This window comes from Montipora capricornis, chromosome 10 (assembly GCF_036669925.1).
Source record: "Montipora capricornis isolate CH-2021 chromosome 10, ASM3666992v2, whole genome shotgun sequence".
Lineage (NCBI taxonomy): Eukaryota > Metazoa > Cnidaria > Anthozoa > Scleractinia > Acroporidae > Montipora > Montipora capricornis.
Window position 1 is genome coordinate 321176 of NC_090892.1, and position 15000 is coordinate 336175.

General features: G+C 39.8%; 1 protein-coding gene across 2 annotated transcripts in view; it reads left to right on the top strand.

Moving 5' to 3' along the window:
- The window catches only part of LOC138019689 (tetratricopeptide repeat protein 28-like), a 10349-nt gene extending 2513 nt beyond the window's left edge, over nt 1–7836 (top strand). Inside the window, exons 3-4 of one of the 2 annotated variants that reach the window (XM_068866555.1) lie at nt 1–4891; nt 5615–7836. The exon at nt 1–4891 is cut by the window's left edge and continues 73 nt beyond it. In XM_068866555.1, coding sequence (XP_068722656.1) covers nt 960–4891; nt 5615 — 3933 coding nt within the window. In that variant the 5' untranslated portion in view covers nt 1–959 and the 3' untranslated portion in view covers nt 5616–7836. The remainder of the gene's footprint in view (nt 4892–5614) is intronic. The other variant, XM_068866554.1, reaches the window with a different exon arrangement.
- Nucleotides 7837–15000: the final 7164 nt, after the last annotated feature.

Sequence of the window (15000 nt, forward strand, 5' to 3'; positions counted from 1 at the left end):
GAACATAAAGGATCATGTCAATGTCTTACCCAAACGCAATGCAAGTCCTTTCTACATGTGATGGACTTATCATGTTTCACAGTTTGTAATTTTAAAGCTCCAATAGCTGACAAATAAGTTTTCTAACGTGCTCAATGAACACCCAGCCAACTATGATCCAATAAATGAGTAGGACATAATATGGGGAGTCCTCTTCCTTAATCTCTTCTTTGCTTAAGGTGTCATTGAGGTGGGTGTTTAGTGATAAGTGACGTTTAGACCTCCGATTAAATGAAACGCGTTTTGTCATATAGCAAGTGGTAAGTCAAATGCAAAACAAGGTGGCATGATTGCGTAAAGAATCAAGAAGCAATTTTTCAGAAGGAATATTTAAAGCTCTTTCCAAAGCGTTAGTTCACTATTGTGCTGGCATTCTGGCTCACTCGGTTTTCATTGGCAACCCTATGCTAAATTTTGCAAATGCCGAACTGATATGAGTTATTTTATTTTACTTGTTTGATGATTAAGCAAGTAAAGCAGAACTGTTTTACTCATTGGTTGACTTGTGAAAAAAAGGAGGGTGTGATTTGGAGTTATTGGTAAGCTGCAGTCATCCATAACCTCTTATTACTTTATGCTTCTCGCTCTTAAGCTCAAAGAGCGCAATTCCAAGGTGCAGCTCTGTTTGCCACAATCGTGGCCGTTTATTTGCTAACAAAACAAATAAATTATTTTATCTAGAATCGTGATTTATTTCCAGAAAAGGTGCGGAGGGCAAACCCGCCGCGTTAACCCGTTGATACCACCCCTTAACTAACCACCCTGGGAGGGAATAGGGTGGGAAAAACGTTTTCGTCTCGAAGCTAAAAAGCAGACTAAACATCAAGCGTCTTTATCTTTCTTTCCTTCCAGCTTCATCCTTGATTTGACATTGGATCATCTCATCGAAAAAGTTTTAATTGTCATTTAGTTATTGAATAATGGTAGATAGGAAGTTAGAGGCTGTAGAGCAGCGAATGCTAGAGCTTGCCATTGCGATAAGTGTAGAAGACAGATATCGTGAAGGAAGGGCTCATTTTTATCTCGGCGGTGCTTACCTCAACCTACCTGATTATCAACAGGCCATAAAAACGTATGCACAAGCATTACCTATTTTCATAGAAATAGGCTGCAGGGCGGAGGAGGGATCAACGTATGGAAATCTAGGATATGCGTATCTTAGTCTAGGTAATTTTAAACAAGCCATTGAGAACTACGAAAAAGAGCTTAGTATTTCTAAAGAAGTAGGTAATAGGGCTGGGGAGGGATCAACCTATGGAAAACTGGGAAATGCATATCGCAATCTAGGTAAATTTAAAAAAGCCATTGAGTACTCCGAAAAACACCTTAGTATTGCTAAAGAAGTAGGTAATAGGGCTGGGGAGGGATCAGCCTATGGAAATCTAGGAAATGCCTATCTTTGTCTAGGTAATTTTAAACAAGCCATTGAGTACTACGAAAAAGATCTTAGTATTGCTAAAGAAGTAGGTAATAGGGCTGGGGAGGGATCAACCTATGGAAATCTGGGAAATGCCTATCTTAGTCTGGGTAGATTTAAACAAGCCATTGAGTACTACGAAAAACATTATAGTATCGCTAAAGAAGTAGGGGATAGGGCTGGGGAGGGATCAGCCTATGGAAATCTCGGAAATGCCTATCGCAATCTAGGTAACTTAAGACAAGCCATTGAGTACCACGAAAAACATCTTAGTATTACTAAAGTAGTAGGTAATAGGGCTGGGGAGGGAATAGCATATGGAAATCTGGGAAATGCCTATCTTGGTCTAGGTAATTTTAAACAAGCCATTGAGTACTACGAAAAAGGTCTTAGTATTGCTAAAGAAGTAGGTAATAGGGCTGGGGAGGGATCAGCCTATGGAAATCTGGGAAATGGCTATCTTAGTCTAGGTAATTTTAAAAAAGCCATTGAGTACTACGAAAAAGATCTTAGTATTGCTAAAGAAGTAGGTAATAGGGCTGGGGAGGGATCAACCTATGGAAATCTGGGAAACGCCTATGTTAGTCTAGGAAATTTTAAAGAAGCCATTGAGTACTATGAAAAACATCTTAGTATTGCTAAAGAAATAGGTAATATGGCTGGGGAGGGATCTACCTATAAAAATCTGGGAAATGGCTATCTTAGTCTAGGTAATTTTAAACAAGCCATTGACTACTACGAAAAACATCTTAGTATTGCTAAAGAAGTAGGTAATAGGGCTGGGGAGGGATCAGCTTATGGAAATCTGGGAAATGCCTATCTTAGTCTAGGTAATTTTGAACAAGCCATTCAGTACTATGAAAAACATCTTAGTATTGCTAAAGAAGTAGGTAATAGGCCTGGGGAGGGATCAGCCTATGGAAATCTGGGAAATAGCTATGGCAATCTAGGTAATTATAAACTAGCCATTGAGTACTACGAAAAAGATCTTAGTATTGCTATAGAAGTAGGTAATAGGGCTGGGGAGGGATCAGCTTACGGAAATCTGGGAAATGCCTATCACAATCTAGGTAATTTTAAACAAGCCATTGAGTACTGCGAAAAACATCTTAGTATTGCTAAAGAAGTAGGTGATAGGGCTCGGGAGGGATCAGCCTATGGAAATCTGGGAAATGCCTATCTTAGTCTAGGTAATTTTAAACAAGCCATTGAGTACTACGAAAAACATCTTAGCATTGCTAAAGAAGTAGGTAATAGGGCTGGGGAGGGATCAACCTATGGAAATCTCGGAAATGCCTATCGCAATCTAGGTAATTTCAAACAAGCCATTGACTACTACGAAAAAGATCTTAGTATTGCTAAAGAAGTAGGTGATAGGGCTCGGGAGGGATCAGCCTATGGAAATCTGGGAAATGCCTATCTTAGTCTAGGTAATTTTAAACAAGCCATTGAGTACTACGAAAAACATCTTAGTATTGCTAAAGAAGTAGGTAATAGGGCTGGGGAGGGATTAGCCTATGGAAATCTGGGAAATTTCTATCTTGGTCTAGGTAACTTTAAACAAGCCATTGAGTACTACCAAAAACACCTTAGTATTGGTAAAGAAGCAGGTAATAGGGCTGGGGAGGAATCAACCTATGGAAATCTGGGAAATGCCTATCGCAATCTAGGTAATTTTAAACAAGCCATTAAGTACTACAAAAAAGTTCTTGGTATTGCTAAAGATGTAGGGGATAGGGCTGGGGAGGGATTAACCTATGGAAATCTGGGAAAAGCGTATCTTAGTCTAGGTAATTTTAAACAAGCCATTGAGTACTTCGAAAAGGATCTTAGTATTGCTAAAGAAGTAGGTAATAGGGCTGGGGAGGGAATAGCGTATGGAAATCTGGGAAATGCCTTTTGCAGTCTAGGTTATTTTAAGGAAGCCATGGATTACCATGAACACAGTCTTAGTATTTTCAAGGAAATTGGAGACTGTCTAGGAGAGGGAATCGCGTGGTATTCGCAAGGTCAAGATCATGAGTTGTTGGGTTCTTTGATTAATGCAGTCAGTTGTTATCGTTCAAGTATAAAACATTTTGATGAAACAAGGCATAGTCTGAAGTCAGAAGATGAATTAAAAGTAACTTTTCGTGATTCTTATCGCGTGTCATACACTGCTCTGTGGAGGACACTTTTGAAGAATGGAGAGATTGAAGAATCTTTGTATGCTGCTGAGAAAGGTCGAGCACAGGCTTTGAGCGATATTTTGCAAGATCAATACGGCATTGACTCTCCGTCATTTTCTGCACTTGCTCCGAATCAAACTCTTACAGCTGCATTAGAGCTTTTACCTTCACAAGCCGTTCTTGTGGCACTTGACGAGAACAAGATCACGTTTTGGGTGCTAAGAAAAGACAGCAAGATCAGCTTTCGACAACACGAAATCGCAAATGGAAGTGCTGATTTGTTGATGGAAACATTTTTGAAAGAGATCGGCGTATGGAATGGTATCAAATGCGAGAATCGTTCTTTGGATCCACTACGCAATGACCTGTCTTGCAGCAAAAAATCTATCAGTGAAAAAGGAGTTCTACCATCTTCATCCTCTGTTAACTCTTTACAACCGTTGTATGAAGTCTTACTCGGGCCAATTGCAGACTTGCTCCAAGGAAATGATTTACTCGTTGTTCCCGATGGACCATTTTGCTTGGCTCCATATTCTGCATTGAGTGAATCTATCAGGATCCGCACCATTCCGTCGTTGACCGCATTTAATGTGATCGTTGGAGCACCTGAAGACTTCCATAGTAAGACTGGTGCACTGCTTGTAGGTGATCCGTGGTTGAAGGAAGTTACTAACAAGAAAGGGGAACCCATTTGGGAACAGCTTCCGTTCGCAAAACAGGAAGTAGAGATGATTGGACAACTTCTGCAGACAACACCACTGACTGGAAAAAGTGCCACGAAAGCTGAGGTGCTGAAAAGTATGAAATCAGTTGCTTTAGTTCACATTGCAGCACACGGAAGCAAAAAAACGGGAGAAATTGCTTTAGCACCAAATAACGAACGGAAATCGCCAATCCCAGAGGAAGACTTCATTTTGAAAATGTCGGATGTTCAGAAAATTTCTCTTCGAGCAAGACTAGTTGTGCTGAGCTGTTGTCACAGTGGCCGGGGAGAAGTGAAGTCTGAGGGAGTGATGGGAATTGCAAGGGCTTTCCTGTGTGCTGGAGCTCGGTCTGTTTTGGTGTCACTCTGGGCTATTGATGACGAGGTAACTTTGCTGTTCATGAGAAGCTTCTACCAGCACCTGGTAGATGGACAAAGCGCAAGTACAGCTCTTCAACACGCAATGAAATCTTTGCGAGAGTCAAAGCAGTATTGCGCTATAAAGCACTGGGCGCCATTTGTGCTGGTTGGCGATGATGTCACGCTGGAATTTCAAAAAAAATGGTAAGTGAAGTTCGAGTTTAACTGAGAAAACACGAGTACTTTCAAATTGGAAAATTGACGATAGGTATCAAATAGGCCTAAGATGGCATGATAACGAGCTGCTACAATAGACAAAAGTAGTCGGGAAGGTTATGTAAATGGTTCGCTCCAGAGCTGTATGTACTTCAACCCGCTTCTGTTAAAGCACATAAATAGTTTCACCTTCTCTTACATAGACCCCTCGCCCCTATTCAATGTTGGAAGGTAACTCAACAATTTCCCACTCAAACCATTCAGTTTTGCACATTATTGAATGAGGAGGGAGGGGAGAGAAGCAATGAAGACGTCAAAAGTGCTAACCTTCCAAACAGATTTTTTTCTATGATTGTAGCTTGGTAGTGTAAACAATTCAAAGTTTCCTCTAACACACTTTTGTCACAAATGTAATTTCCACATGCATGCACAGTAGCATATTTAAAGGATAAACTTCACATTGGTGGAAAAACTGTTTTCGTTCAGCCTTTTCTGGCTTTTTGTTAACTGGTGAAGTTGGCTCATTTTATCACCTCGTGATGTCTCTTTCGGTGTTTCCGTTCTCCCATAGATCTCTTAACGTCATCTTTTATAAGGAATTCGAAGACAGCATCGTCCTGCATGTAGCCATTCGCATCGGCGCAGTGTGTATGCTCGAAAGAACCAGCTATATTTGGAGCTGTTTTTATTTATTTATTTTTCTTTTTCCAGAATCGATGTCGAAGATTCTAGAAGATTACCTAGCAGAGCCTGACGCTTCAGTGATTGCCGAACTTGTAAAAAAAGTAGAACGGGTTAACAATCATGGTTATGCCAGTAGAACAAGCTCCAAAGGTTTTGTAGAAGTTTACTGCGTTAACTAAACCAACAGACTGAGATTATTGTAAGTAAAATTATGACAGAAAACTTAGATCTTTAGTAAAATGCTAGTTTTACCCGTTATTTTGGTATTTCGTGTCTCGTATAACTTCAACAGTCAGTGTTGCTCCAATGGCGATCAAAATAACAGTTCTATAGTTGAGTTGCTGAAAATGATGTTTTATTTAGATCTTTGAAACTGTTTTTGTTGTATGAGTGTAAGCCAGTTTCGAAAGAAAAGAAAAATAAAACACTTTTGCTTATGACCCTTAACATCAGACTTTTACCGTGATAAGGAAAAGAGACGTGACATTTGCAACATTCAAAGATCACAAAATAGAAGGGAAACGACGGGTGAATTTTTTTCCTGTTCTTCTGCATAACAAATGAATGAAATCATCAGCAATAAAGCAGACGTTTTTCTTTTCTTAATTAGTTTCCAAGTTATTTATAGGGCTTACTCCCTCGAGTTATCGGTGGTGTTTTTAAGCAAAGTGAAAGAATGTGTTTGCATTCGAAAGTAGTTCAATTCTTGGAATAATAGTTAGGGAACTAACAAATCCGTTGTAAAGTTAGAAAAAATTCTCTGGAGCAGATTCATAGCCACCTTCACAACTGGAAAATGTTAAGGTGGCTCTGAATCCGCTGCAGAGAATTTTTTATACCTTTGAAAAGAGTTTTATTTTAGCCTGCTAACCCACAAATGGGTTCACCGAGTTCGTTTCTGAGATATAAGCTTTTGAAGACAAAATATATAGGGCATTTTTTTAGAAGGCTTTTTCGTTGCTATGTTAAACTTTTACGTCACATTAATGAGCACACCTTGTTAAGAAATGATTCGTGTTTCATTTGATATCATAACATTTGATGTTATGTGAAACAGTTGGGGTAGATTGAATCCTTCCAAATAGTACAGTTGGTTGAAAGTGTTGGTTTGAGCCTCAAGGGAACAAAAGGCTACAGGCAGCCTATACTATGGCCTTTTATTTAGACAATTTCCGTCGCAAGGGTAAACTGATGGTATTTGGATATCCGCGTCATGTAAGGCAACCGAATGTTTAACTTACGTTTTAAACTGAAACCCTAATTTAATGTAAGGCTCTGTTGCTTTTTGCGATTTTTCATGCAATAACGCGACAAGTTGCAAGTTGCACACTTTACCACTGCCAAAAACAAGGTGAGGAAAATTGCAAAACCCTTCGCGGAAAGTAAAATCCATTGCTACTTTGCGCATTGGTTTACGCAAATTAGCAACGAAGGTTTCAAGCAATGCGTGCTGACGGATTGCGTCATCAGCCAGTGAAATGTTCCTTTAACCTCATGAGATCATCGAAAGCCAGACAAATTGCAGGAAACGTTGCCAGGTGTAACAACCGTCAAGCGAATAGCTTTGCAGTGTGAGAACTCTTGTCGAAACAAAAATGAAAGACAAGTTGCTCGAAAAATTGCCTAGTGTAGCAGCGCCTTTATGGGTCAAGTAAGTAAGGAAACCATCTAACGTTGGATAAGACAACATACTCTCTATTTGCTTAGCATATAACTTTATTAGAAATCCTAAATATGCTCAGTTTTACAAAATGCATAAATATGTGTCTTCCAAACGCAGATACAAAATACGTTTGTCATGGTAGAGATCTGTAGATTAAAGTTTATTTTTTGAAAAATGTTACAAAAAAAGCTTCGAAAACGAAAACACTCGGAAAAGCGATATTAAAACACGAGGCATTCAGCACCCTGGAAAGGAAACAGTGTTAAAGTCGGTGATTAGATGCAGTAACTGTGTATATATCTACAGTTTGTAGGTATGGGCACCGATTTTAAAAGGGTTTCCTTTCAAGGGTCTTTCCTTTTCGACAGCTTCGGTGTGGATACTATCCAAAAGAAACTACAAAGTCCTGGTTTCTAAAGGTTTGCATATATTACTCAATTGCTACTCCGTCCATGAAAACGGTGATTTCTTTTCGTCTTGGTGTAAACGTAAAAAAAAAACCGTATTAAGTTCAGCCACAAACAAAGTCTGGAAAAGTTAAGTAATCAAAATGAAGTATGCTACAACAATAAAGGATTTGTTTGGGATGCCAATATGACCGTTATTTGATTTTTTGCTTTTCTTTTTTGTTGTTTGCGGGTGGGGGTGGGGAGGGGGATAACCCCTTCAAAAGTACTTGTTGTAGATTGCAAGGGTAAGTTCTTTCTACAACAGTTTTAAGTGGCCCCGGAATTAGAGAATTTACAAACGTGCACCCCTACTTCACATTTCAAGCATTAATGATTGATGACGTCGTTTGATGACTACCTATCAAATCTGCTCTGGATGATCCCATACAACTACTCACGTCATAGGTTCCTCTGCTATAAAGCGCTGATAACAGTGAAAGCCTCACGGTGAACCATTTACGCCCCTCGCTCCGACAATCAGCGCTTCGTTCAACGGGTATTATTAAAAAGCCATAGCCTTCAGATTAAATAAAAAAGGTCGAAAGCCACCTCTAAAATCACCAGTGATAGAAGTGGCTACCTGTGGCTCCAAAAGCCGTTCACATAAGGAGCACGATACGCCAAAAAGACTTGTTTCTTTCACCAAAACGTACCATTGCAAGTTTTGATGTCTTTTTGCAAAAAAAAAAAAGCCTTTAAAGCACAAACAAAGTTGCGAACAGCCATGACTCACGATTGGTCACCACTATGCTCATTGACCAATCGCAGGTCGCTAAGCGTTCTTCCACCTGTTTTAAGCTTAGTCTTCCAACGAGTAAAAGCCGAATTCGATGGCTTTCGAAGCAAATGTTTGCAGAGTTGGCTGCAGCTCAAATGAAGAGGGCGAATGGGCAGCGGAGGTATCGTCCGTGATCTACGTGGAATTTCGAGGCGATCGAAGACTTGGGTGCGACTTTATGGCCCTTTCCCTTCGGTGAATCCGTTCGGCGGCTTGGTCTCGGTGCCCAACCTTTGGTAAAGAATATATAGAGGGAAAAGAAGAGGAACCAAAAAACACCTAAATCCCTCTTAATCGACCCAGAAACTGTACCAGAGACAAAGAAACAAAAGACTGAAGCAAGGGAAGCTATTTTAAATTTAAAATTGTAAATATTTTTTGGAATTTTGAGGAAAACCATTTTCCCCATACAAATCCTTATTTTTCTAGTCTTGCATAATATAGTACAGTACAAATACACACATATCGAACTTGGGTTACCTGTGATTTGGCTAGAGACAAATGTCGCTGTCGTTTTTTCGCTGCAATACAATTGTCGCTGTCGCTGTTTCGCTAGAATACAAATTTCCGATAAACATGCTTAATATTTTGTTTAATTGAAAGAGTAAGCGTCCGTAAAAACGTCCTTCTTTTTAACAGAAGATCAACCACTTTACTTTCACCATTACTGAGAAAGCCAGAGATAGACTTTTGAACGGTTTTGGTGAACTTAACGACCTTAACGGGCTTAGCCACAGAGCCTCAGTATCCTCAGAGTCAGAGTCAGAGTGTATGCATTTTCTCTCGTTAAGTCCAGGTTCACTTTCACTCCCAGAGCTGGAAGACACCAACACGTGTTTTTCTGCAAGAGAAACAGTTAAGAGTACGTCACTTCCACGATTTGCTAACTAGTATAACTAGTTTGTAGAAACGTTTCTGCCTCGACCTTTGGCGCTCATTCTCTTCTCGGTCTCTGACCCACACGAGAATAAAATGGCAGAGTTTGCTGACTGATCATCACGCTTCCGGCATGCAAAAGCGAAAACAGATTAGTCCCGACCTTTTAAGGCCCGCTCGCCAGAAATGATAAGAAACTTGTAAAAATTCGGTTTTAAAACTCTGGCTTACACAATTCGTAAGGGGTTTTGGGTGGGCTTATAACTTTGGGGCTATAGGCGGGATCTATAAGCGGAAACGAGCCACGGGAAAAAGCCGCTGTAACACATTGAAACTTTTAGCTGAAACTTATGTGCAACGGCGCTGCAAAACAAGTTTCAGCAGGCGTTCCAGCGTGTTACATAACTGGTCGAACCTCGTTCGGGAACGTTGTAGTAGGTAAATGTTTCGTTCTCGAGAAAAACGAAACCAAAGACGTGGACTCACAAGCGTGCTTCCACAAAGAAACAAGAGGCCGGTTACACAGTGTTGCATGGTTTTTATATCGAGGTTATATGCAACGAAATACGCACTATGACGTCATAAAATCGAGTATGGTGAAAGAGAATACCCTGCCACTCGAACAAAGTTCTGCGTGGCTGGCTACGCCGTAAGCAGAACCTAATAAATGCAAGTTGAAGTATGTAATTTATTCAAGTAACAATAACTTAAAAATTAAACAACCCTTTACCTTACCTGTAAGGTGAAGTTTGATTCGAATTCTATCTCCTCATTGATGCACGTGAGAAAGCGCATGCGTGGTGAAGGTCATCCTTTAAAGACAGTGGCCCATGTATGTTCATAAACCCCTTTGGGTAGGGAACCCGGTATTTAGGGCGGAATTCCAATCCAGCTTTACCTTACAAGTAAGGTTTGTTTAATTTTAATCTCGTCATTTGCATATTCGAGATCCCGTGAGACTTCAAAGCACACGGGCCATAGCAAGTCACAGTAATGAACAACAATCTACTGCACAACACAACAATAGGTTTATTGTAGCTTAACAATGGCATCTATAAGTAGAAATTAAACAGAGCAATTCACAATGGATTGTCCATAGTTATTCTCCTCGGTTACATCTTTCTTGTAGTAAGTAGCAAAAAGTACATTCTGCGGACCATCCTGGAGAAGCCATTATAGTTTCTAGAGGTACACCTTTCCTAAAAGCAGCTGAAGTAGCGGCTGCACGTGTACTGTGTGGCTTGAAGTGACCAGTGTCTATACCTGATTTCATCATGACCGTTTTGACCCACCTTGAAATCGTACTTTGGGAAACTTGCTAGAGTGGCTTACTATAACTAAGAAATAATCTGGTGTGTTCAGCGCTACGAACTGGTTCTGTTCTTATCAAATACTCCTTTAAGTATGTCATTACACACAAGCGTTTATCAACAGGATATCAAGGCAAAATAAGCACTGGTTGTGGTTTCCCTGGTCCAGACTGCTTTACTTCTAATTTGTCAACATGAAACTTGTATGAGGACTTCCCTTTAGACATCTGTTTGATGTCCATTAAATGAACTGATTGACACTTTTGGCCAGTAACCAACATACACAACATAACTAACTTAAGAGTCAACAATACACCTTATTCTAAAATGGGCGCCATTTTAGTATTCTTTTGTTTCCATGCAAATTGGCCCTTATGCCCTCGTTTAAGGTTAAATATCCGTTTGAATTTTACGTTTGAAAGCGAGGTCATAAGGGCCAATTTGCATGGAAACAAAAGAATACTAAAATGGCGGCCATTTTGGAATAAGGTGTATTTCAAGTTCAGAGTCTTTGCAGGGCTCCAAGTTTTAAGGAGGTCCAGAACTTTGGATACGTCCCATATTGACTGATATCTCGGAAGTGGTGGCCAGGACTGGAAAGCTGCTTTGACAAATCTCTTAATGCAGATCGGGCAGTGTTAATGGCTGAATAGTTGTTTCCAGTATCATAAAAGTGTGTCAAAAAATTAATAACATTGACTACAGTTGGATGAATGGGATTTACATACATACATACATACTTTAGTGAACCTCCCCAAAGGGACTTTTCAGGAACAATAATAATTATAAAATAATAATTTACATAATTATTTAAATTATTTACAAAATTAAAATAACCAATCATCACTATCAATTACATAACTACTTATCACAATATCAATCACTTCCTGAAAAATCCCTTAGTAGTTTGTTCCTTAAACGCTTCTTAAAGATTATTTCGTTGCTACAAAGTTTGAAATTCGATTCCAAGGAATTCCAGATGCTAACAGTTCGGTAATAAAAAGTTCTCTGTCCAGAGGCAGTTTTAAAAAGAGGGATATTTAAAAATTGGGAACTCCTGGTTGTATATCTATTTACCTTAGAACGTTTGGTGAAAATAGTGCTCAGGTATTCAGGGGCACGACAATTCATACATTTAAAAGCCAAAATGGTATTTCGATAGTAAAGCTGACTGGATACTGGAAGCCACTTAAGGCGTTTCAGTTCAGGCGTAAAATGATCATATTTCCGAATTCCACTTACTATTCTACACGAAAAGTTCTGTACCGATTGTAGTTTGTCGATATTTAACTTCGAGCAGTTGGCCCACACGTTCGAACAATAAAACAATTTGCTAAAAACTAAGTCATTCATAACTATCAAAAGGGTCTTTCTGTCGAATGGCGAGACGGTCTTGATAACGTGATTGTTGTACGAGAAACGAGGGTCCAATAACACTCCCAGGTCCTTTGCAGTTTCACTAGGTGATAAATCCTTCCCTAATAAAGATAGGGTGATATCTTGAATGTTTGGGTAGCATTTTTCTGGTACCTAACACCATAAGTTTTGGATTTATTTAGCAGTAAATAGTTTCTGCAGCACCAGTTACACACTTTACATAAATCTTTATTCATTTCTGCCACGGCAATGTCTTTGTTCTGAAGCTTGAAGTAGACTTTGAAAGTCGTTTACATAAATGCTAAAAAGAAGTGGGCCTAGGATGCTACCTTGTGGGACACCGCTACTTAGTGGCAGGGACTCGGACAACGTAGAGTTTATCCTTACAACTTGCTGGCGATCACTGAGGTAACTGCGGAACCACTGGAGACAGGTGTCAGAGGTGCCAACATCCTTCAACTTAAGTAACAGAATTTCATGACTGATGCTATCGAATGCCTTGCTCATATCCAATAACGCCATTGCCGTCAGTTCACTTTTATCAAAGGCGCTAAGTATTGCATCCGTAGATTTAATTACCGTTGTTTCGGTTAAATGCCATTTCTTGTTGCCACTTTGGTTCTTTGACATCCGTTCCTTAGAGGTTAGGTAAAAATTAAATTGATTATGAGCAACCCGTTCGCAAATCTTTGAGAGAACAGGTAAAAGGGAAATAGGCCGATTATTGTTCGCTTGTTCATGATCACCATCTTTGGGAATAGGCAACTTCCAAGAGTTAAATTAACTATAGATGTAATTGCAGCAAGAATAGGTGCAATACAGTCTTAAATAACACGGATCGGAATGTTATCAATTCCCGAGGCTTTGTTAGATGGCATTGACGCTATTTTGCATGTGTTGTTATGACAAAGTTCTTCCACTTATCCAAATACACTCTGTACTGTATGGTGGTGACAGTCCTCCACGATTCCATGATGATGTCCCAAGCTCTCGCTGAAATGTTTTGTTGTCTGAGTCTCGTCCTGACAAGAGACATGCCATCCGTTGAAGTTTGGGCCACAGAGGGTGCAGTTTAATCCTGTCGTGTGGTAACTGGAGAAGGGAGGCCTCCTTCGGTAGAGGTAATGGCTGGCTGATTAACATTTGACACATCTGCCGTTCTCCACAGTGGGGCTATAACTAAGGCTCCGGGCTGATCTTCTTGCAACTTTTGAAGAACGCCGGAAAGCATGGTGAAAGGAGGGAAAATATAAACATATTTATCTCTCCAGCTCAAACACATTGCATCAGTTGCATAGCCATCGGGGTCTGCACGCCATGATTCAAAAGGCTTAATTTGACAATTATGCCTTAACGCAAATACATCTATCTCAGGTCTTCCCCATTTCTTTGTTAACAATTTGAAAACACTTGGTTGTAGCTGCCATTCAGTTCTATCCTGGTATTTTCGACGAAGTCTGTCTGAAGTTTCATTTTGAATCCCAGGAATGTGCGTAGCACTTTGCCAAATCTTCAGTCTTTGAAACACACCACAGCCAAATGTCTCCTTGCAACCTTGTTACATGCCGTAGAATGTGTACCACCCATACTGTTAATGAATGTCACTGTGGTAACATTATGTTAATGTAAATGAATGTGGACATGCTCTTATTTCTCGCAGAGGGACAGGAGCCCTAATTTAGCGGCTTTTAGTTCAAGGCAGTTAATACGTTCACATTCAGGAATTTCTTCAGCAAGCCATCTGCCGCCGGTGGGTTCCATACCATCCCGGCATGTACCTCATCCTTCCAATGGGGCATCGGTGGTGATGGTAAAATCAGGAATACCGTGAGAAATTGACTTTATGTTTTGCCAGCTTTTTGTTGTCCACCATCTTATGTCTGACTAAGACAGCTCTGAAAACTGCATTTGAGCTTCAAAAGACCCTCGGTGTTTTTTAAGGGCAGCAAATGTTTCAAGTTCAAGCTGTTTGTAGAACAATGGAAGATGTTAATTAATTTGGCAGCTTCTCTGATTGAACAAGACTGGCTTTCCAAAATATCACTTCCCAACTTAATAATTGTATCAATTTTTTCCTTAGGGAGAGTCAATGTCATGTTAATAGAGTTCAGTACAAACCCTAGATGTTCTATAACCTGTGTTGGGTGGGTGATTGATTTTTCCCTTGACACATTAAAGCCCAGGTCACCAAAAGGACTGAAGTGAGTGTCGTTTATATTCGCCTTGCATTGATCAGAGGTATCACCAAGTAAGAAACTGTCATCGAGATAACCACTTGAAATGTGGCCTCTGGTTCGCAATGTGGGGTACACTGGTTTCATGAGTTTAGTAAAGATTCTTGGTGCAGGACTCAAACCATTGGGTAATGTAATAAATTTGTTTAATTGGTGCCCAACTCTAAATTTCAAATATTTCTGCGATTCTGGACTGATGGTAATAGAATAATATGCATCTGAAAAGTCAAGTGAGTCCATAAAGCAGTTTTTCTTCATTAAATTGATACATGATTGAAAGGTGTCTATCTTAAAATGGATGTGGGCACTATGTTTAACTTTTTGAGATTCAATATCATGCGATATTTACATTTTTCTTAGGTCGTAGAACGATCACCCCTTTCTGAATAAGTTCTTCCAAGAGAGTATTTAATGCCATTTGCTCATGTCTCTCAAATTTTGGTTGTTGGGGTGGGAAAGCCTGAGTTGGCATTGTAATAAAATCAAGTTTATAACCCTTTACAATATCCAGGATTACTTTGTCAGACGTGATTGTTTGCCATTGTCCTATGCAAAACTTTAATTGACCAGCCTGCACAGTATCGTTACTGACCAGTATTCTCTCAAATTGCACGGCAGACTTTCCTGGCACTGGTCAGTCACTAGAGTTAGCGCTCACCTGAACATTATTTACAAGTTTCTCTCTTGGTTTTGTCACTATCGTCGAGGCTGATAAGGAGGTTGGTT